Consider the following 25,264-nt stretch of genomic DNA (forward strand, 5'->3'; position numbering starts at 1 on the left):
CAGTGACGGAGCCTCCTTAGCTCACCTTTTGGAGAATTCCAAAGTTTTACTGTCCTCTTGAAGAAGACATTTGTTTGCATCTCCATGCTTTTGGGACATTTAAAATTAGAACTGCAATGTATTACGGTTTGTTTGAAGATTAATCAGTAAGGAACTGAGCAGTTTAATAACTATTGCAAAAAAATGCCTGTATGCATCAAGAATGATGATTCCTAAATATGATGCATATTTGTATAATGTCAATAATTTTTTGCTGAACATATTTGATCTGACAAGTTGAAAGAAACTTCATAAAGACCTACACTCTTCCTCAGGTTTTGTATGCAATTCCATATTAGACTCTTCTTAATTGGACCTGCCCGTATTAAGGAGTCATCTGATCAGTAGATCGCAACCTAACTGAATTTGCTTTATAAATTGCAATGATAAGGTTATGTTGAACAGAGCCACAAAGGGTAGATAAGCTGAGAGCATGAATGTGATCATCTTGTGATGGCATCCACAGGACAAACAGTCATCACTTTCTGGACCTCCATGAGCAGTTTGTGTCTTTCCATAGTCGATGTGTCAAAAAGTTGTGCAGCATAGAAACAGGCCATTTTGGTCACAATGACCATGCTGTCCTTATTCCCATCTACACTAATCCCACATGCTTGTATTAGCACTGTATCCTTCTATGCCTTGCCTGTTTAAGTGCAGTAGTACAAATGGATCTGAGAATACAGGTCCATAATTTATTGAAAGTGATGTCACAGGTGGGTGGAGCCGTAAAAGCTTTTGGCATTTTGATCTTCATAAATCAAAGTATCGAGTACAGGAGTTGGATGTTATGTTGAAGTTGCATAAGATCTTGATGAGGCCTAATTTGGCGTATAATGTGCAGTTTTGGTCACCTCCCTACAGGAAAGATGTAAACAAGATGTAAACAAAGTTGAAAGAGTACAGAGAAAATTTACAAGGATGTTGCCTGGTCTGGAGGACCTGAGCTATAAGGAAGGATTTAATAAGTTAGGACTTTGTTTCTTGGAACGTAGAAGATTGAGGGGAGATTTGATAGAGGTATACAAAATTCCGAGGGGTATAAATAGGGTAAATGCAAGCAGGCTTTTTCCACTAACAGTTGGGACTACAACTAGAGGTCATGGGCTAAGAGTGAAAAGTGAACAGTTTAAAGGGAACTTGAAGGGAAACTTCACTCAAAGGGCTATGAGAGTGTGGAATGATCTTCCTGTGCAAGTGGTACATGCAAGCTTGCTTTCAATGTTTAAGAGAAATTTGGATAGGTACATAGATGGTAAGGGTATGGAGAACTATGGTCCAGGTGCAGGTTGAGAACTATGGTCCAGGTGCAGGTTGATGGGACTAGGCAGTTTAAATGGTTCGTCATGGACTAGATGTGCCAAAGGGTGTGTCTCTGTGCTGTACTTTTCTATGACTCTAAGTGTCTATCTAAATGCCTCTTAAACATAGTAATTGTATCTAGTTCCATCACCTCCTCTGGCAGCTCACTATAGATATCAAACACTCAATGCAAAAAAAAAAAAAAAAAAATCCCTCAGGTCTAGTTTAAAGCTTCTCATCTTAAAACTGTACCCTCTTGTTTTTGAAGCCCCTTCATGGGAAAGATATTTCAACTATCTAAGCTGTCTATGCCTTCCATAATCTTAAAAACTGCTCTCAGATCACCTTCCAGCCTCCTTCACTCCTGAGTATACAAGACCAGCCTATCCATCTCTCCCTATGACCTCCAGTCAGAGCCATATCCTGGCGAATCTCTTCTGCACTTCCTCCAGCACAACCACTTCCTTTGTACAGTATGTGGTGACCAGAAGTACACACATACTCCATTGTGCAGCCTAACCACTGTTTTGTAAAGGTGCAGTATCATGATTTAACAGTCCTGGTCAGTTCTTCCACTGAACTCCAGCCCGTCTGGTATCTGCTTGCTGAAGAAGGACCTACTGCTCTTCTTGCTAAGATTTCAAATTGCAGCAATGCTACATTTCCTCAAAAGCAGGAGCAGACTGAAATACAATTCTTCCATTTCAACATTTGTCCCTCTTACTGTTGATTTGCAGTATTTTGACTTTCTGCTCTGGCTGGTGAATACCCCACATGTCTCACCACCTGCTGATTCGTGGTGTACACTTTCTCACTCTCGGCCTGTTATTTGTTCAGCAGCAGCAGCTGTTTCATTTCCTGTTCATTCTCTTTATTGGCCCCACCTGTGTTGAATATTTTCCTTCTGTTATTCCACACATTAATGTGCCCTTGAGAGAGGAGAAAGTATACAATGATGCAGAAGTTATTGGTGCTGCCTTCAGCACATGAGATTTGGGTTCGATCCTGTCCTTTGGTGCTGTTATGTTCTCCCTGTGGCCATGTGGGCTTCCTCCTAGTACTTTGTTCTTCTCTCGCATCCTAAAGATGTGCTGATGGGTTAAATCAGCTCCTGAACATCACCCAATAAAGTGGTTTCTGGCAGAATGAGTCAGCGGGAAGATGGTGGACAGGTGTGAGAAAATAGTTTACAAGGAAAACCAGACCTCATTAGCTCACCGCTCAACACCCCCCAATTCCTCTCAGTCCCCAGCACTGTGCAGTCTAGCTCCATCTATCCATTGAACTTGGCCGATGAACTGAAGACCAGGCTGCATGTTTTTAGCATAAAGGTATGCAGTACATGGTAAGTTCTGGTTGAGCTTTGGCCTATTGGGGCACTACAACTTCGAGTCATCAAGTCTTCAGCCCACCAAATCTGCACTATCCGTCAAGCATCCAATTAAACTAACCCCTCTTTATTTTCTCCATGTTCCCATCAATTCCCCAACCCACTTACAAACTAGGGAAAAATCAGTGACCAATTAACTCACAGACCTGTCTGTCTGACATTAGTGGAAATCCATGGGCCACAAGGAGAGCAAGACAGAATTGGTAGTCAGGATTAAGTTTAGGTCTATAGAGCTGTGAGAGAGCAGCACCACCAGCTGTGTCCGTGGATCTATTGGCATTGGCAATGCTATCTTTGGTTCTCCTCATCATAACAGAGCTACTATCATTACACAACAAATGATACAGACAAAAGTTGGTCCTTCAGTTATTTAGTCCTCACTTTCTCTTTCCCTCTTCCTTTCCTTCTTTCCCTCTTCCTTTCCTTCTTTCCCTCTTCCTTTCCTATTAGGTGGAATTTTAAATGCTTCTAATCTTTTTAGACTCCACTGAGATATCAAATACTCAAAATACAACTCTTGCAAATTTCTCCCTAAATCTGTTTTAAATTTTCTTTTACTGATTTAAGTTTGTAATCATGCTAGATTCCTGCTTTAATCCAAAATATTCCTTTTCCTGTTCACTTTCAAGCATATGATACCACCATGTCGCCCCTTTCAACATTGTCCATTGTCTCTGATCTTCTGCTTACTCAGCCCTTTCCCACTTGTATTGAGTTTTCCTTTAATGTTGCTTTCAACTCTGTCAAAGTCTGACTACTTCGAGTGGAAAAAGGATGCAACCGTGGTTGATAAGAGAAGCCAAAGTTAAAGCAAAAGAGAGGGCATACAAGGAAGCAAAAATTAGTGGGAAGAGAGAGGATTGGGAAGTTTTTAAAACCTTACAAAAGGAAACCAAGAAGGTCATTAAGAGAGAAAAGATTAACTATGAAAGGAAGCTAGCAAATAACATCGAAGAGGATACTAAAAGCTTTTTCAAGTATATAAAGACTAAAAGACAGGTGAGAGTAGATATAGGACCGATAGAAAATGATGCTGGAGAAATTGTAATGGGAGATGAGGAGATGGCAGAGGAACTGAACAAGTATTTTGCATCAGTCTTCACTGAGGAAGACAACAGTATACCGGACACTCAAGGGTGGCGGGGAAGAGAAGTGTGCGCAGTCACAATTACAACAGAGAAAGTACTCAGGAAGCTGAATAGGCTAAAGGTAAATAAATCTCCTGGACCAGATGGAATGCACCCTCGTGTTCTGAAGGAAGTAGCTGTGGAGATTGCGGAGGCATTAGCGATGATCTTTCAAAAGTCGATAGATTCTGGCATGGTTCCGGAGGACTGGAAGATTGCAAATGTGACTCCGCTATTTAAGAAGGGGGCAAGGAAGCAAAAAGGAAATTATAGACCTGTTAGCTTGACATCCGTGGTTGGGAAGTTGTTGGAGTCGATTGTCAAGGATGAGGTTACAGAGTACTTGGAGGCATATGACAGGATAGGCAGAACTCAGCATGGATTCCTTAAAGGAAAATCCTGCCTGACAAACCTATTACAGTTTTTTGAGGAAATTACCAGTAGGCTAGACAAGGGAGATGCAGTGGATGTTGTATATTTGGATTTTCAGAAGGCCTTTGACAAGGTGCTACACATAAGGCTACTTAACAAGATAAGAGCCCATGGAATTACAGGAAAGTTACATATGTGGATAGAGCGTTGGCTGATTGGCAGGAAACAGAGAGTGGGAATAAAGGGATCCTATTCTGGTTGGTTGCCGGTTACCAGTGGTGTTCCACAGGGATCAGTGTTGGGGCCGCTTCTCTTTACATTGTACATCAACGATTTGGATTATGGAATAGATGGCTTTGTGGCTAAGTTTACTGACGATACGAAGATAGGTGGAGGGGCTGGTAGTGCTGAGGAAACGGAGAGTCTGCAGAGAGACTTGGATAGATTGGAAGAATGGGCAGAGAAGTGGCAAATGAAGTACAATGTTGGAAAGTGTATGGTTATGCACTTTGGCAGAAAAAATAAACGGGCAGACTATTATTTAAATGGGGAAAGAATTCAAAGTTCTGAGATGCAATGGGACTTGGGAGTCCTCTTACAGGATACCCTTAAAGTTAAGTTCCAGGTTGAGTCAGTAGTGAAGAAGGCGAATGCAATGTTGGCATTCATTTCTAGAGGAATAGAGTGTAGGAGCAGGGATGTGATGTTGAGGCTCTATAAGGCGCTGGTGAGACCTCAGTTGGAGTACTGTATGCAGTTTTGGGCTCCTTATTTAAGAAAGGATGTGCTGACGTTGGAGAGGGTACAGAGAAGGGTCACTAGAATGATTCCAGGAATGAGAGGGTTAACATATGAGGAACATTTGTCCGCTCTCGGACTGTGTCCCTTGGAGTTTAGAAGAATGAGGGGAGACCTCATAGAAACATTTCAAATGTTAAAAGGCACGGACAGAGTGGATGTGGCAAAGTTTTTTCCCATGATGGGGGAGTCTAGTACGAGAGGGCATGACTTAAGGATTGAAGGGCGCCCTTTCAGAACAGAAATGCGAAGAAATTTTTTTAGTCAGAGGGTGGTGAATCTATGGAATTTGTTCCCACGGGCAGCAGTGGAGGCCAAGTCATTGGGTGTATTTAAGGCAGAAATTGATAGGTATCTGAGTAGCCAGGGCATCAAAGGTTATGGTGAGAAGGCAGGGGAGTGGGACTAGATAGGAGAAAATGGATCAGCTCATGATAAAATGGCGGAGCAGACTCGATGGGCCGAATGGCCTACTGCTCCTTTGTCTTATGGTGTTAAGGTCTTACTTCAGATGACCTTTGTCCGTTCCTTCACTACAAATGGTCACTTATGAGTGAACATCTTTCAGTTCAAAAAAAAAGACAGGTCCATTGTGGGGAGTATTTTGTAACTCTAGGGTTCACAAGTGTATGATAACCCAGAACTCTATTCTAGCAGTGTGTAATTTAATACCTCAGTTCCACTAGAATCAGAATCAGCTTTAATATCATCACGATTGTTCTTGGCAATCTTTTTTTCTGGAAGCGGTTTGCCATTGCCGCCTTCTGGACAGTGCCTTTACAAGACAGGTGACCTCAGTTATTATCAATACTCTTCAGAGTTTGCCTGGCGTCAGTGGTCGCATAACCAGGATTTGTGATATCTACCAGCTGGGCATTTCACTGCATAACAATAACACTTTAAATTACAAAAAGTATATATAAAAAAGAAAATTAAATTAAATAAGTAGTCAAAAAGAGAGGGAGAAATACTGAGATAGTGTTCACGGGTTCATTGTCTATTCAGAAATCTGATGGCAGAGGGCAAGAAGCTGTTCCTGAAATGTTAACTGTGTGTCTTCGGACTACTGTACCCCCATCCTTGATGGTAATAATGAGAAGAGGGCATGTCCTGTGTGATAGGGGTCCTTAATAATGGATGCCACCTTCCGGAGGCATCACCTTTGAAGGTGTCCTCAATGCTGGGAAGGCTAGTGCCCACTTAGATGTTTCTGTTGGAATGAACCTGCTTTAAAGCACCATTGACCAAGCTGAGGTTACCTGATTCTAGTATTCATCCATTGGGAAACTGGACCAAGTAAAAACAGTAGATACTAAGTTGAAGCCACAGCTTAAAACAATGTCCCAGTGTTTTTACCACAATCGGCATAAAGCTCTTCTAACCAGTTACAAAAACATCTCTCTGTTCTTAGTTAACAATCTTTGATTTCTTTTTCTAAAGACCTCAGGCTATTGTACCAATGATGTATTCTAGTTTCCTGAAAGGGACTTTCATTTAGGTCTTTGCTGTTTGTATCCTAGAGTTCCATATATGAGATACTTCACTCTGCTGCCACACTGTGAAAGATTCATCAGTAGAAACCCATGTGCAGCAGGCAGAAGCTTTCCTCAGATGGCTAGCTACAAACAAGGGGTGATGGGACAGCTGACAGTCATGGCCTCCATTTCATTTAATGGGTCATTTCCATGATATGTAGCTTGTTTTCTGGTCAGTGAGATTAAAAGGTGGTTTAAGCAACTCTTGGGATAGTGGTACTTTTGTTTCTGCACATTGAAAATAACCAATTTAACACACATGAACTAGATTATGATGTGGTGGTCTTAACTTACTACTGAATAATTCTTCTTTCTGTATTTTTAATGGAGGAGTATCACGGCCCCGACCGTTGATTCCTCATATTCTCCTAATTCCCTTTTCCCCGTGTTCTCCTGGGCTCCTTGATTGCGGCACCCCTGATTCTCATCTAAACCTGCAGCATAAAAACGCCGGCTTTGCACCCACTCATTGCCAGGTCGTTGTTTCAGCCAGTGTGGTAATTCACGTTCCCGGCCACTTAGGATTGTGTATTCTAAGTTTTGTTTTAGTACTGAGATTTGCCGTTCAGCTCCAGCAACGCTCCATGTCAAGATAAATATTGTCTGCCACCTGCCTTTCCATTCATCTTCCTGTTTGCCGTTCAGCTCCAGCCACGCTCACAGGCCTTTTCTGCATCCCAACTCTATCTCCGTGCCAGTGTCCTGCGTTTGAGTTCACCCATTCCTTGCATCAAGGAGTTTATGTTAAACAAGTTAATACTTAAGATTGCTAAGCAATTCTTTTAAAATATTAATTGCTTATACTGGTAAAGAGGGCTCTTATTTGCCTAATATAAAATGAGGGATCTCTTAAAAATAATAAAATCTTCTAAAGTAGTACTTGCCCTTTTGGATTTATCATAGGGGCTTTCTTTATTATTGTATCTCAGTAAAGGCTGATTAAGAGAAAATTAATCTTGCTGTTAGAGTGGATTGATGCATGGTGTTCTGAAACAAAATTCTTTTACTAACTTGATGACTTGTATTCCTGTACTCTGAATAGCTGAAGTCTTCAAGGAGCAGAGGAGTTCATTGCTCTGAACACAGACACAGTTCCAGATTTAAGAATCCCACATTCTAAGAACGAAGGCATGGATTATCGAATATGGAACAGTAGAGCTCAGTATGGGCCCTTTGGTTCACAATCATTCTAACCCTTGATTTTTCTTACATCAGTGGGTGCCTGTTGTAACAACCTCTACCCATGCACCCACCACTCACTGTGTTTTAAAAAAGACCACCTCTGACATCTCCCCTAAACATTCTTCCAATCACCTTAAACAGATCTCCTCTGGTAATGGCCATTGCTGCACTGGGAAAAATGTGCTGACTCTCCACTCTAACTATGCCTCTCTTGATCTTAAACACCTCTGTCAAGTCACCTCTCTTCCTCCACAACTCTAAAAGTGAAAAGATCTAGCTCGCTGAACCTTTCCTGATAAGATATGTTCTCTAATCCAGTCAGCATCCTGATAAATCTCCTCTACACCCTCACTACAGCTTACACTTCCTTCCTATAGTGAGGCAACCAGAACTGAAAACAATACTCCAACTGTAATCTACCCAGGGTTTTACAGAGCTGTAGAATAAACTTATTAGGTTTATTATACTTTGGCTATTTCACACAACAGACAAAACGTTGGTTCCTGGCTGCCCGTCTCTAAACACCTAGAATTCTTGTAGTTATAGAGTCACGCAGCATATCTATGCTAATTCTATTTACTAGCACTTGCACAGACAGTGCATTCTATTTACTTGTACTTGGGTCGTGAGGTGGAGTTACATCTCTACCAAAGGAGGTGTAAGGCGCTCCTTCCCTCCGCTAGCCTGCAAGGTCACCCTTGGGCAAGGCTCAGCCCCCTGATCAGGGTCACATGAAGCTATGGGAGCAGGTGGTGGATGGCCGTACGAGCAGCCGGTACATATCACCAGCCGTGGTTATGCAACTAGTGACATCAGGCAGACAATCTCTGAAGAGTATGGATAATGGCTGGGGCCACCTTACTTGTAAAGACACTGCCCAGAAGGTGGCAATGGCAAACCAATTCTGTTTTAAAAAATAAATAAGTAAATAATTTCCCAAGAACAATCATGTTCACCCATGTCATACAACACAGGGTACATGATGCTGATGAGTACTTGTCCACAGCCTTCATGGCTTTGTGATTCAAATGCCCATGCAAATGCGGTGAGAGTATTTGCCTCCACCACCTGCTCTGACAGCGCATTCTAGATTCTAACAACCCTCTGGGGTAAGAATTCTTCCCCAGATCCCTCTAAACCTGTTACTCCTCACCATAGACTTGAACCCTTTGATCTTGGACACTTTTGCCATAAGAGGGCAAGTAAAAAGGGCAGCAAGGTAGCATCATGCTTTACAGTGCCAGGGGCCTGGGTTGAATTGCACTATTGTTAGTAAGGAGCTTGTACCCTCATGGGTTTTGTACTATAGGGGCTTCCTCCAGCTGCTTCAGTCCCCCCACGTTCCAATATGTGTGGGTCAGTAGTTGTGGCCAAGGGGGCTGAAGCATGGCGAGACTTCCAAGCTGTCCCCAGCACATCCTTTGACTGTGTTGGTTGTTGACACAAATGTCACATTTCACTGTATTTTTCAATGTTTTGATGTACATGTGACAAATAAAGCTAATCTTTAAAATAGCTCTTCAAATACTATGCCTGGCTAGAACCAATTTCCCTGAGAGCTGGTCTCCTTCTCCTTGTTCCCACAACCTCAGGTGTCATTTTGCAGCTAATTTATGCTTTATGGGATTCACTTTCAAAGTTTTTCCTCCTGCTACCATTATATCTGGCATCAGTGAAATCTTCTTAAGACTCTGGGACATGTTTCAGCTTTCACCGCTGGACTGGGAAACTAATGGCAGCAGTTCTGGCCAATATTCCTTTCTTTTGACATCAATGGTAAGGTGATCAGACAGGGTGTAAAATCAGCCCGACCCTTTTTCCCTTTGGCTTTGATCAGAGCCATTCTCCTGCTCGTTCTGTCTGTTTCTGACACTGCCTTATGCTTTGAGGCATTAGTTTTCCATCAGATGGTAGAATTTAAAACCTTACCTTATTTTTGCATCCGCCTGCACTCCGATTTCTCATCTAACCTCTTATAAAGATCTTCTCAGAAAGCTCTTTACATTATGAATGCTGTTGAGTCTGTTCTCTTGTTGTGCTGGCTTATTTTATTGAACTTGGTGATGAGTTTATTTGTCTCTAAATGTGTTTTGGGTGAAGGATATTTTCAATGTCCCCAGTGCCTCACTGAGTGTTGGTTGTGGGAGGTGACAGGGAATGAGGGACAGTGAGAGTTGGTTTTGGCCACAAGTACTGAGAGAGTTGAAGAAATTCAGCAACTGATCTGCTTGAAGTCAGTGGAACAAAATATACAGAGGTGAGTCTGAGTGGCAGGCAGCACTCACTGTCCTTGGGTGCTTTTGTACAAGATAAACTTTGCCCTCCTGACTTTTTCCCCACTACAGGGTGTCCAGAATCTGGAATATACTGCCTGAGAAGATGTTAGGTGGTTCTCACAACATTTAGAAATATAGAAACATAGAAAACCTACAGCAAACTACAGAACCTTCAGCCCACAATGCTATGCTGAACATGCACTTACTTTAGAAATTATCCAGGGATACCCATAGCCCTCTATTTTTCTAAGCTCTATGTACCTATCCAGGAATCTCTGAAAAGACCCTATTGTATCCGCCTCCACCACCACCGTCGCCGGCAGCCCATTCCACGCACTCACCACTTTCTGCGTTTTAAAAAAAAACAACAACAAACAACTTACCCCTGACATCGCCTCTGTATCCTACTTCCAAGCACCTTAAAAATATGCCCTCTTGTGTTAGCCCTTTCATGCCTGGGGAAAAGCCTCTGACTATACACATGATCAACGCCTCTCATCTTATACACCTCTATCAGGTCACCTCTCATCCTCCATCACTCAAAGGAGAAAAGGCCAAGTTCACTCAACCTATTGTCATAAGGCATGCTCCCCAATCCAGGCAATATCCTTGTAAATTTCCTCTGCACCCTTTCTATAGTTTCCACATCCTTCCTGTAGTGAGGTGACCAGAACTGAGCACAGTACTCCAAGTGGGGTCTGACCAGGGTCCTATATAGCTGTAACGTTACCTCTCAGCTCTTGAACTCAATCCCACGATTGATGAAGGCCAATGCACCCTATGCCTTCTTAACCACAGAGTCAACCTGTGTAGCCCAAGATCCCTCTGATCCTCCACACTGCCAAGAGTCTTACCATTAATACTATATTCTGCCATCATATTTGACCTACCAAAATGAACCACCTCACACCTATTTGGATTGAACTCCATCTGCCACCTCTCAGCCCAGTTTTGCATCCTATCGATGTCCCACTGTAACCTCTGACAGCCCTCCACACTATTCACAACACCCCCAACCTTTGTGTTATCAGCAAATTTACTAATCCATCCTTCCACTTCCTCATCCATGACATTTATAAAAATCACAAAGAGAAGGGGTCCCAGAACAGTTCCCTGAGGCACACCTCTGATCACCAGCCTCCATGCAGAATATGACCCGTCTACAACCACTCTTTGCCTTCTGTGGGCAAGCCAGTTCTGGATCCACAAAGCAAGGTCCCCTTGGATCTCATGCCTCCTTCCTTTCTCAATAAGCCTTGCTGAAATCCATATACACTATGTCTACTGCTCTACCTTCATCAATGTGTTTAATCACATTTCAAAAAATTCAGTCAGGCTCGAAAGGCACAACCTGCCTTTGACAAAGCCGTGCTGACTATTCCTAATCATATTATACCACTCCACATGTTCATAAATCCTGCCTCTCAGGATCTTCTCCATCAACTTAAATAGAAATAAGATTCACTGGACAAAGAAGCATGTTATGAAGCATCTGGACAAGTGCTAGAATGAAATCTTTTTGGGTATAGATCGAGGATTGGTAAATAGTTGGCATGGACATGTTGGGTCAACGAGTCTGTTACTGTGCTGTTTGGCTGTTTTATCAGTAAATCAAAGGCTTCATTTCATTGAGGGATCAACTCTCTGCTGCTGTTTAAGATTTCAAGTATAAATGATCTCAGCGCTGCCATTTAAATGTGGGATTGAATCCAGCTCACACAATTGGAAAAATAATTTGCTCATACTGGCTATGTTTACAGTCCAAGGGAGCTGCTTTTAAAAGCCTTTAAGGGCCCTGTTACCTCATCGTCATACCTTATGATACCTAATGTGAAAATAAACACAGGCAGTTTAGATTCTTGCATTTTATTAAGATCCCTGTTGCCTTTTTAACAAAGAGTGAAGTCATTCAGGAGCTATTCTGTACATGAACAGCCAGGCTGATTTATAAACAGAACATCCTCAAAACACATGGCAGTTCAGACAGCATCTGTGGAAAGTGAAAGAAAGCTAATGTTTCAGGTCAAAGACTCCTCGTTAGAAAGGACTTGTGCCCACCAGAGCTTCACTTTTGACCCCTTCAAGTATTCTGGGATCTGAAGACCACAGAAATCAAGAATACATGTACAAACGTTTGTATTAACATTTATAAAGTTAGGGAACAGTAGTTTTGAAATGTTGAGTTTATTGTCCTATATATGTATGCCCAAATGCAAGAAAAAACTTTCTTGTAGCAGCATCACAGGCACATAGATTCAGATAATCAGCATTTACAAGGAAACATAAATGAAACATATTATACAGAATTTTTGCAAGAAAACACAACTATAACAAAAGGAAAAACCAAGTCCATTTTAGTGTACTCAAACTGACTTGTGCATACAATGTTGCTATACAGTAGAGATTACTATTGGTTCAAGAACCAAATGATTGACGGGTTTCTGAAACCTGGTGGTTTGGAACTTCGGACTTCCATGGCATGGCCTGGATGGTGGGGATCTTTGGTGATGGGCGTTGCCCTCTTGCGGAAGTGCCTCATGTAGATATTACCAATGGTGGGGCAGATGTGCCCATGATGTATTGTGCCGAGTCCACTATCCTCCGCAGTTTCTTCTATTTCTAGACATTTAAAATCTTAAGCTATTGGAGCAGAATTAGGCCATTTAGCTCATTGAGTCTGCTCTGCCATTTCATCACGGCTGATCCAATTTTCCTCTCAGCCCCAATCTCCTGCCTTCTCCCTGTATCCCTTCATGCCCTGACCAAACAAGAATCTATCATCCTCTTCCTTAAATATGCATAAAGACTTGGCCTCCACAGCAGCCTGTGGCAAAGTATTTGTCAGATTCACCACTCTCAGCTAAAGAAATTTCTCCATTTGAATTGCCATTCCAGGTCATGATATCTGTTCTATCCTGATATGATAATCGTAGGGGAGGATCAGCGAAGGAAGTGACTAAAAGTGAACCACACACTATTTGACTCCAAAGCTTCACACACATTTAGAAATCATTGACGCATTGGTAATCATTTTCCAATGTTCTATAGATTCAGGATCAGTTCCTGTGAATTGGAGGGTGGCTAATGTTGTCCCTCTGTTCAAGAAGGGAGGAAGAGAGAAAACAGGGAATTATAGACTGGTTAGCCTGATGTCGGTGGTGGGAAAGATGCTGGAGTCAATTATAAAGGATGAAATTACAACACACCTGGATAGCAGTAACAGGATAGGTCCGAGTCAGCATGGATTTACGAAGGGGAAATCGTGCTTGACTAATCTTCTGGAATGTTTTGAGGATGTAACAATGAAAATGGACAAGAGAGGGCCAGTGGATGTAGTGTACCTGGACTTTCAGAAAGCCTTTGATAAAGTCCAACATAGGAGATTAATGGGCAAAATTAGGGCACATTGTATTGGGGGCAGAGTACTGACATGGATTGAAAATTGGCTGGCTGACAGAAAACAAAGAGTAGCGATTAACGGGTCCCTTTCGGAATGGCAGGCGGTGACCAGTGGGGTACTGCAGGTTTCAGTGCTGGGACCGCAGCTGTTTACAATATATATTAATGATTTAGATGAGGGAATTAAAAGTAACATTAACAAATTTGCCGATGACACAAAGCTGGGTGGCAGTGTGAAATGTGAGGAGGATGTTATGAGAATGCAGGGTGAATTGGACAGGCTGGGTGAGTGGGCAGATGCATGGCAGATGCAGTTTAATGTGGATAAATGTGAGGTTATCCACTTTGGTGGTAAGAACAGGAAGGCAGATTATTATCTAAATGGAGTCAAGTCAGGAAAAGGGGAAGCACAATGGGATCTAGGTGTTCTTGTACATCAGTCACTGAAAGCAAGCATGCAAGTACAGCAGGCAGCGAAGAAAGCTAATGGCATGCTGGCCTTCATAACAAGGGGAATTGAATATAAGAGCAAAGAGGTCCTTCTGCAGCTGTACAGGGCCCTGGTGAGACCACACCTGGAGTACTGTGTGCAGTTTTGGTCTCCAAATTTGAGGAAGGACATTCTTGCTATTGAGGGAGTGCAGCGTAGGTTCACAAGGTTAATTCCTGGGATGGCGGGACTGTCATATGTCGAAAGATTGGAGCGACTGGGCTTGTATACTCTGGAATTTAGAAGGCTGAGAGGGGATCTTATTGAAACATATAAGATTATTAAGGGATTGGACACGCTGGAGGCAGGAAGCATGTTCCAGCTAATGGGTGAGTCCAGAACCAGAGGCCATAGTTTAAGAATAAGGGGTAGGCCATTTAGAACGGAGTTGAGGAAAAACTTTTTCACCCAGAGAGTGGTAGATATATGGAATGCTCTGCCCCAGAAGGCTGTGGAGGCCAAGTTTCTGTATGCTTTCAAGAAAGAGATGGATAGAGCTCTTAAAGATAGTGCAATCAAAGGTTATGGGGATAAGGCAGGAACTGGATACTGATTGTGGATGATCAGTCATGATCACAGTGAATGGCGGTGCTGGCTCGAAGGGCCGAATGGCCTACTCCTGCACCTATTGTCTATTGTCACATTTGATGATTATTAGATACTGGTAGCATGTTTATTAACAACACAAGTTTGAAACTTTGCTGCACAGATTTCCATGTGGTTGGGAAATTGGACTGGGGGAGTTCTCCAAATTGTAGCTTATTTACTGATTGATAAACCATGGAGGCGACCCTTCCAGCCTTTTGAGCCACACTGCTACAGCAACCCCACAACCCCGATTAATCCCATCTTAGTCATGGAATAATTTACAATGACCGTTTAACCTACCCGGTACGTCTTTGGGATTAAACCAGAGGAGCTGGAGAAAACCCACGTGTTCCACAGTGAAGACATAGAGACTTCTTACAGCACAGTGTTGGAATTGAACTTCGAGCTCCAGAACACCTTGAGCTACCCTGGAAGCTGTTTGAGTATACTTGGTGAAACAGGAGACACAGGCTTGACTCTGCCCTTCCTCTTCACTCGCTGGTAAGAAAGGTTATATCCCCCCCCCCCTCCCAGGCTGTATTGTTAACTGCCTTTTTCAGTCCTCACAAGTCTGTTTCCAGCAACCCACCTTTCCTCCAATAGACTGTGCAATTCCTCCACAGGCAGTGCACTCCTCATCTTGATAAATGGGCATTTGCACCATGCCGGTGTCACAAAGTGCCATGGCACTCCTCTCTGTCTACCAGCTGAGCTGGCTACCAGCTGGGAGATGTGAACTACTAGCTCCTATGGGCATATTCATCTGGTTGCCTTCTCTTGGGCTTTGCCGGGTTAGGCAACAGTTTTCAGGCTTTCCTGCTCTATTTCCAATAAATATTGGGACATGGAGATAAAAGTAAAGAATGGCAAACATAGCCAGGTTTAGTGTTGCCTCATTCAGTTCTCACACTTATCATCCCACAACTACAGTTTTTTGTCTCCTTCACCCTTCTCTCACCTCACACCACTCCTATGCCATCCCACCACTTTGAAGTCAAGTCTTCAGATCAACGCACACGCACACGCACACGCACACACACGCACACACACACACACACACAATTGAGAAAATCCTAGGAACCACACAAAGATGCTAATGAAATGCTCAGCACCAGGTTGTGATGGATTGCTTCTAACCCTTCTAGGTCCTTTCCAGCTCACAAGAGGCATTGAAACTTCCATTTATATCAGGGTGCACAAGATTGGGGAAGTCTGCTATAACACACGTGTGATCTCCCTAGAAATCTATTCTTGTCACTGATCAGAATGGCTTTTTTCTGCTTCATTGATTCGGTGTGTATTGTGCCAGACTGAAAATTCATGCTATTCCAAAACCAACTTGTGCTTAATGACAATCTAGAGTGTAATTGAGAAAACATTTAGTTCATAGCACTGTTCTCTTTCACTTGAATTGCTGGAGTTGTGGTAGCTCCATCACTGAGACACAATGAGTGAGTGGTGTACAAAAACAAAGTCCCGAGAATAAGCAGGATGGAGATCTTGGCTTCTGCCTCAGAAAGGCTGAGAAAAGATAATCTTGTTTCTGCTTCTCCTGTTTCTGACTTCATTACCTTTTTGCTATTGTCACCTCTCTGTCAACAAAAAGAAAACTACTTAATTTTCCTTTCATGCTAAACTTATTAAAATTTCCTATTCTCTTTCTCATCCACAGTATGAGGAGGGAGGCCCTTTGAGTGCCAGTGTCCTGGACTTTGGTGAGGAGGCTGACTGTTACCACTCATAGTGCCCACCAGACTATCACTTTCCACTAAACCCACGTGATTGACCCCCCTCACCCCCCATCCTTCCTGACTGCTCAACAAGTATTATGGATGCTGAAGAGAACCAGCTGATGGAAACCAGGGCAGATCGCATTGCTAGTGTCAAGGCTGACGGGAGGCGAGAATTGGCTGAGAGAGCTGGTAACCTCAATGAGAAGGTCGCAGTTATTTCTAAATGCTCAAGAAAGGAAAAGGAAAATGAACCTTTTGAAAAGGCGTATTCTGATTCAGAGCGTTTTATGAGCAAGTCAACTCTACATGTACCTTTCAAACTCTGGGGAGCAAAGGACACTGACTTTTCAAAAGACATGCTTGTGCATAACACAAGTGGGAACTCCATGGAAAGAATGAGTTCCTTGTATATCCAAAACCATAACAATAGAAATGAAGAAATGGCTTCAGGGAGCAATCTTGGTGGTTCCCATCTTTATGAGATAGAAGTTTGCAGCAAGGAAAATGTGACAGGTGGCTTGGAAAGATCTCTGGCTCTCCCACAGAGATTTTCTGTCCTTGAAACCCAAACCATTGGTCTCCCTCCACGGCCCAGGTTAGTATTTGTGTTCAGAATTAAGGCAAGACTACTTGTCGTATTTGGATCAAAGCATAATGTCAGTGCAGTTGATGAGCATTGGAAATTATTGCAGTTTATCTCTGATGATTTTTCGTGTTTTAGAAAGATTGAGATTTCTTTATTAATAGTTAAAGAAAACTGACTTCATTATGTTTCATACCATCAAATAAATGAGTTAATTTGTATTGTTTAAATAGTTATATTGGTTAAACTACGAACTGAATTGTTTTGAACTATTGGCTTGACATTCATTCATACTGTTGCAGTTCTGAGTTTTAAAAGTTTGCAGCAAGTCTTAAAGGATTACAAGGACTGTGTAGTTCTCGTTGGATTGTTGTAGCTTCCTGGGAATACTGTTATCTCCAAGCTCCACACCATTCTGTTGTTGCTGGGTCTAAGTCCTGAAAGAGTAGTGTTTGAGAACCTCTACGATGAGATCCAATTTTGAGAGCAACTGATACTTTCCCCTGGCCAATCATGAGTATTGACCACTGCACTGGCCTTGCCAATCATGCCAAACTATGAAAAAGAATTGAACATACAATACCGGTCCCAAAGCACCCAGATTTTTGAAAAAGAGATATGAAATTCACGTGCTGCTTCTACTTCTGGTTAAAAAATCTTTCGTCTGATATGTTGTTTCTTCCTGTTGCCCTGACTTTATTTCTGTTTCTCACCTTTCACTGCCCTTTTCTCCTGCCACTCATTTTGCTTTTCCTTTCTCTCCTTTACATAACACTATCACAATGTTGACTGCACAGGTATCTGGGACCTCTCGCTTTAGTTCTAGCTAGCGACCTATTGCACCCAAGAAGGTTGAAATAGGACAGATGCCTGCCAAGGAGGTGCAAACCCTGTGTAACACAAACCTACACACGTTAATCATTCCAACATTTTTTAGTTGTGGTATGAAATTTAATATCATATGGCTTTTTGTTCTTCTTCTGCTAATAAAACATATTACTTGCAATTTAATCAGAAAAGACTGAATGGAGTGCTAATCATTCATTTCTACCAGTTCAAAATGACGTTCTTCTGGTGTTGTGTAATGTCTGTTCATTTTGAGCTGCTGGGTAGGTGCCACAAGTGACTAATGCTCCCTTGGTTTTAAATATCTGGTTCCAATCTAAAATTCAGTGGGAGTGAGAGCTCCATATACAACTGCCTTTAGCATGAAACCAGTTATTCGCTACTTCAAAAGATTTGGATTGAAAACGTGGGCCAATTTATAAGCTCCAAGCCATTCAGCTCAGGACTGTATTACTCATGAGGTAGTTAATTCAGTTGCGTTGGGGAATAGTAAATGATCCATTTCAGGCACCCGGTGAATGTGAGCATAAAATGCAGGTCAGACATCCAGATTTACAAGCGTGCCTTCAGAGATGGTTAAACGCAAAGGGGGCAAGCATAAACTTTAAATAAATTTAATCTTCCAAGAAAAATGAAGTATTTAAAAATGTAATGTGAACTGTTTCAAAGAACACAAGGTTTATCATGTACACAACTTTTGACTTCATACTTCTAAGATAAGACCAAAGATATAGGAGGAGAAGTAGGCTGTTCGGCCCATCAAGTCTGCTCCACCATTCAATCATTGGCTGATCCAATTCTTCCAGTCATTCCCACTCCACTCCACTCCCCTGCCTTCTCCCCATACCCTTTGATGCCCTGACTAATCAAGAACCTATCTATCTCTGCCTTAAATGCACCCAGTGACTTGGCCTCCACAGCCACTCGTAGCAAAAAATTCCACAGATTTACCACCCTCTGACTAAAGTAATTTCTCCGCATCTCTGCTCTAAATGGACGTCCTTCAATCCTGAAGTCGTGCCCTTAAAACAAAACAAATTCAAAACAAAATCTGGTACATCGCATCATCTTTATACATTTCCAAGCTTTAAATTCCTTTCCAAAATAAAAGACAATACCAAAAGTTTTTTTCAGATTATATAGGACGTAAAAGAGATGAGAATCTACTAGAAAATGACACTGGAAAGGTGGTAATGGGGGACAAGGAAATGGTGGACAAACTGGATAGGTATTTTGCATCAGTCTTCACTGTGGGAGACACTAGCAGTATGCTAAAAATTCCAGAGTGTCAGGAGGCAGAAGAGAGTGCAGTTGTTCTTACTAAAGAGAAGGTGCTAAGGAAACTGAATGGTCTGAAGGAAGATAAATCAACTGGACCAGATGGACTACATCCCAGGGTTCTGAAAGAGGTGACTGAAGAGATTATGGAGGCATTGGTAATGATCTTTCAAGAATCATTAGATTCTGGAATGGTTCCAGAGGACTAGAAAATTCAAATTTCACTCTACTCTCCACAAAGGGAGAAAAGCAGAAGAAAGAAAATTATAGGTCAGTTGCTTTGACTTCAGTGGTTGGGAAGATGTTGGAGTCAATTGTTAAGGAAGAGGTCTCAGGGTACTTGGAGGCACATGATAAAATCGGCAAAGTTAGCATGGTTTCCTTAAGGTGAAATCTGGCCTAAGAATTATTTGAAGACATAACAGACAGGATGGACAAAGAGTGTAATGGATTTTGTTTACTTGGCTTTTCAGAAGACCTTTGACAAGGTGGCACACATGAGGCTGCTTAACAAGATAAGAGCCCATGTTATTACAGAAGAGATACTAGCATGGATAGAAGATTGGCAGGAAGCAAAGAATAAGAATAAATGGGCTCTTTCGGGTTGACTGCTGGTGACTAGTAGTGTTCCACAGGGGTCAGTGTCAGGACTGCTTTTCACATTATATGTCAATGATTTGGATGACGGAATTATTGTCTTTGTGGCCAAGTTTGCGGGTGATACAAAGATAGGTGAAGGGACAGTCTGAGTTGAGAAAGCAGCAAGTCTGCAGAAAGACTTCGATTAGGAGAATGGGCAAAGAAGTGGCTGATGGAATAGTGTCAGGAATTGTACGTTCATGTACCTTGGTAGAAGGAATAAAGGTGTGGACTATTTTCTAAATTGAGAGAAAATTCAAAAATCAGAGGTGCAAAAGGACTTAGGAGTCTTTGTTCATGATTCCCAAAAGGTTAATTTGCAGGTTGAATCAGTGGTAAGCAAGACAAATATAATGTTAGCATTCATTTCAAGAGAACTAAAATATAAGAGCAAAGATGTAATGCTGAGACCTTAGAAGGCATTGGTCAGACTGCACTTGGAGTATTGTGATGTGCTCTTTTGGGCCCCTTATTTGGGAAAAGTTGTGTTGGCTTGTGAGAGGGCCGAGAGGATGTTCATGAGAATGATTCCAGGAATGAAAGGGTTAACATATGAGGAGAGTTTGATGACTCTGTGCCTGTACACGCTGGAGTTTAAAAAGAGTGGGGGTGGGGGGGAGAAATCTTGAAACCTTTCAAAATTTGAAAGATCTGGATAGAGTGGATGTGGAGAGGATGTTTCCTACAGTGGGGATGTCTAGGACCCGACAGCACAGCCTCAGAATAGAGGGATTCCATTCAGAACGGAGAGGATGAGGAATTTCTTTAGCCAGAGGGTGATGAATCTGTAGAATTTATTGCCACAGACAGCTGTGGAGGTTATTTAAGGCAGAAATTGATAGGTTCTTGATTAGACAGGATGTCAAAGTTTATGGGGAGAAGGCAGGAGGATGGGGTTAAGAGGGATAATAAATCAGCCATGATGGAATAGCTGAGCAGGCATGATGTGCTGAGTGGACTGATCCTGCTCCTATCTCTTATGGTCTTACATCCATGCATGGTAATCGAAACAGAGCTCCAGTGACAGAATTGTGGTTAATGGTTCTATCCCCTCAGGTGATTAACATTGGTAATGTGTCACTGTGCACTTTAATTTGTTTTTTCTGCTCTTTTGCCTTCTAACTTGTCGTGGTTGGCACAGCCATTATGTGTTTTATGTTAAGCAATCGGTCATCATCAAATATCAATGTACACATACCTAATGGCATGAGATGTGGCCTTGCTCCCATTGCTCAAATATAATTAGTAGAGGCTCACTCAGGTATTACTGTTGGAAAAAGTAAGATAGCTTCTCTGCTATCCTTTAGGTTGTCCTGAAGGGAGAGATGTTTAGTTATCAGCACCAAACAGTTCAGAGTATTGTGCTGTGGCTGTACTCTCCTCCTCACTGTCTAGTTCCACTGACTTCAGCACAATCCAATGTACAGAACTGAATACAGCTAAGTGCCAATAATCTTGCTTGATTTGCAGTCGGAGCAATGGACACTATTCTTCCCAGTCTCCTAACATGTTTGTGGGTTTGACGTATAAATCTCCCTCTAACTTGCCCCAGACTAGGTTCTGATTTTCACTAGGATTACTGGATTCCAAAGAAGACATGAGAACCACAGTTCATTTTGCACTCCAAAACAGTCCACTCAAACTCTCAAGCTTGTGTCAATACGATCTGTGAGGAACCTAGAGAAAATATATATAAAAGATATCATTCAAAAAAAAGAAAAATCTCCATAATCAGATTTTAGACTGCAAAACTCATTGCTATCAGAGGTGATCAAGATGACCATAAGCAGAAGCTGGATAAATATTGACTGGAAAGTGTAAAGGAAGGATCTGCTGATGGAATAAATTGGGGTGTGGACGGGCAAAGGTTCTGTGGAGCATGGATACATAGAAGACTGCTTCACACTCACAGGTATTTGTCCCTGATAGCTCATGATGAAGCCAATGGAAGCACATTTTGTAAGCAGGGCATGGATCACATTCAGCATGGACTAGAAGGGCCGAGATGGCCCGTTTCCGTGCTGTAATTGTTATATGACAATGCTCCTGCTTAATGTGTTTGCGGCTGAGGATGTGATTCTGTCCAATTAACTCCCCTCCAGCCAAACTCTGGTAATCTTCTTTGGTAGCTACGCACCACAGGTGGCAGGTGACAAACAAAGGAGAGTCTCCTGGTACAACAGCAGTGGCACCTAGCTTCCCAAGGTGGGGGTGCTGAACACTCGAGTCTCTGTGCGATCTCAGTGCAGCTCCTTCCTAGAGAAGAACAGTGACAGTGAGCAGAAAGTGTAGGTGCTGAGGCTTGATTTGCATTTTACTTGGATTAATGACCTTCAGCTGAAGATATTAATCTGCAGCCTTTCTTGTTTGATTGTGTTCCTAATACCATAGTTTGGTCAGCCTCAGGGTCCTTCAGTACATCTTCACAATGTAATAATCATGGCTGTGTGTTTACCTACGGTACTCTATTCCAGAGCATGGTCATCGGTTAACTAAATTATAATATCTAACACAACTTTTGATGTCAGTTTTACTAACAGAAGAAATCTGGAGCTGGGAATGTGCTGATGCATGAAAAGACTGTCAGGTGTATATGAGTCACCTAATGTCCTGTTGACGTCGGTACTAAGATGAAATATAGCTAATGAGACATCATGCTACAGATGTGTAGGGTGCTGGTGAGACTGTGCCTGGAACAGTGTATTATAGGAAGGTTGTGTGTGAAGTAGAGAGGGCACAGAAAAGATTCACAAGGATGCTTCCTGGACTGGACAGCTTGAGCTATGAGGAGAGACTGGAGAGGCTGTACCTGCTATCTGTGGAGCGAAGAAGGATGAGGGGTGAACTTACAAAAGTTTATAACATTATGAGGGACATATACAAGGTGGATGCTCACAGTCTTTTCTCAGAAGAGAGCTAAACAGTTTGTGTGGCTGGGCGTTGTTTTCTTTGTTGTGACATGGCAAGTATCAGATGAAGGTAAAAGTGCAAATTTTTTTGGGTGTTTGCTGGAATGATGACTCAGTGTGAAAAGGTTCCCTACTCATTAGGAGTGATATATTTGCTTTGTTGCTGAAGTGGAGCCAGGGCTGAGGCAGTGTTACTGTATTTATACCACAGTTTGGTCAGAGATTTTTATTGGACCACATTATTAACAAAGAACATAAAACAGTGTTTGTTGCCCCACAATATTGTGCTGACCTTTTAACCTACTCTGAGGAATCTAATCCTTCCCTCCCACATAGCCCTCCATTTTTCTATCATCCATGTGCCCAGCTAAGCACTTCTTAAGTGCCCCTATTGCATCTACCTTTACTACCACCCTGGCAATGCGTTCTACACACTCACCACTCTGATTTTTTTAAAAAAAAACTACCTCTCACATCCCCCTTATACTTTCCTGCAATCACTGTAAAATTGTGACCCCTGGTAGTAGCTATTCCCCCTCCTTGGGTAAAAGTTTCTAACTGTCCACTCGATCCTTGCCTCTCATCCTTCTTCACTCCAAAGAGTAAGGCCCTATCTTGCCCAACCTATCCTCATAAGACATGTTCCCTAAACAAGACAGTATCCTATAATACTCCTATGCACCCTCTCGAAGCTTCTACATCCTTCCTATGAGGTGACCAGAACTGAACACAATATTCCAACCAGGGTTTTGTAGAACTGTAACAAAACTGCAACTCTTGAACTCAATCTCCCGACTAATGAAGGCCAACACACAACACGCCTTCTTAACCCTATCAACCTGCATGGCAAATTTGAGGGATCAATGAATGTGGGCCACAAGATCTCTCTGTTCCTATGCTCTGCTAAGAATCATGCCATTGACCTTCCAAAGTGAATCACTTCAATCTTTTCAGGTTTGAACTCCATCTGTGACTTCTCAGCCCAGCTCTGCATCTTGTTACTGTCCAATTACAATGTCCCATTGTAGCCTTTGCCAACCTTCTGCACTATCCATAGCTCAACCAACCTTTGTGTCATCTGCAAACTTACTAGTCCACCCTTCACTTGCTCATCCAAGTGATTTATAAAAATCACAAAGAGCATCCTTCTTCACTCTCTGGATAACAGGTCCTGACTCCTCAGCCTCCCCTCACAGCTCAAGCCCTCCAGTCCTGGAAACATCCTTGTGAATCTTTTCTGTATTACTCATGGATCCAGAACAGATCTCTGGTCACCAACATCCAGGCAGAATTTGCTCCATTTAATCCACCCTCTGCCCTCTATACACAAACCAATTCTGAATCCACACAGCCAAGTTTCCTTGGATCCCATATGTCCTGACTTCTAAATGAGCCTACTACGAGGAACTTTATCATAAGCCTTACTGAAATCCATATACACCACATCCACTGCTCTCCCTTCATCAATTTGCTTTGTCACAACCTCAAAAAATTCAATCAGGCTCACAAGGCATGACCAGAGTATGCTTCTCCAATTGCTTGTAAATCCTGTCTCTAAGAATTTTCTGCAGTAATTTGCCCAACACTGAAGTCACTGAAATAAGATTCACTGGTCTATAATTCCCAGGGTTATCCCTACTCTCTTTCTTGAACAAAGGAATTATATTTGCAAATATCTAATCATCTGGTACTACACCTGAGGTCAGTGAGGACACAAAGGCACAGGAATATCTTCCCTCACTTTCTATAGTAATCTGGGATATGTCCCATCTGATCCTGGTGAGTTACCTATCCTAATGTTTTTCAAAAATTCAAGCATGTTCTCTTTCATAACATCAACATATTCTCACAAGCATCAAGGTCCCTCTCACTGCTGAATACTGAACCAAATTATTCATTAAAGATCTCCTCTACCTCCACTGACACCAGGCACATGTTACCTCTTCATTCCCTGATTGGTCCTACCCTCACTCTAGTTATCCTCCTGTTCTTCACATACATGTACAATGCCTTGGGGTGTTCCTTAATTCTACTCACCAAGACTTTCTCATGTCCGCTTCTAGCTCTCCTAGGTTCATTCTTCAGCTCCTTCCTGGTTAGCTTGTAACTCTCTAGAGCCCTTGTCTGATTCTTGCTTTCTAAACTTCAAGTAAGCTTCCTTCTTTACTAATGTTCCAAATCTCTTGTCAACCATGGTCCCTTCATCTTACCATCCTTTCCCTAGCTGAATGGGGGCAAACCCATCCAGAATACCATGCAAGTACTACAGCCTTCATTTTTCCGTTCTGCATTTCCCTGATTTTCCAAGTTTATGCTCCCAAGTTCCTGCCTAATATCATCATAATCCCCTCTCCCCCAACTAAATACTTTCCCATGCCATCTGCTCCAAGACTATGTAAAGGTCTGGGAATAATGGTCACTGTCTCCAAAATGGTCACCCACTGAAGGATCTGACACCTGACCTGGTTCATTGCCTAGAACCAGGTCCAGTATGACCCCTCCTCTAGTCAGCCTGTCAGAAATCCTTCCGGGACATACCTAACATATTCTGCCCCATCTAAACTTTTTGCACTAAGGAGGAGCCAATCAATATTAGAGAACTTGAAGTCACCCATGACCAACAACCCTGTTATTTTTGTAGCTTTCCAAAATCTGCCTCCCAATCTGCAGCTCAGTGTCTTGGATACTGTTGGGGGGTCTACCGAAAACTTTCAATAAACTGACTGCTCCCTTGCTGTTTCTGACTTCCATCAACACTGACTCCATAGATAATCCTTC

The 25,264-nt window shown here is 42.3% G+C and overlaps 1 protein-coding gene across 1 annotated transcript in view; it reads left to right on the top strand.

Moving 5' to 3' along the window:
* The window catches only part of LOC140191884 (supervillin-like), a 263,570-nt gene that overhangs the window by 94,627 nt on the left and 143,679 nt on the right, over window positions 1-25,264 (top strand). Inside the window, 1 exon segment of the mRNA XM_072249701.1 lies at window positions 16,171-16,826. Within this exon segment, the coding sequence (XP_072105802.1) occupies window positions 16,327-16,826 (500 nt within the window). The 5' untranslated portion in view covers window positions 16,171-16,326.

Source organism: Mobula birostris, chromosome X, assembly GCF_030028105.1.
Source record: "Mobula birostris isolate sMobBir1 chromosome X, sMobBir1.hap1, whole genome shotgun sequence".
NCBI classification, from domain to species: Eukaryota; Metazoa; Chordata; class Chondrichthyes; order Myliobatiformes; family Myliobatidae; genus Mobula; species Mobula birostris.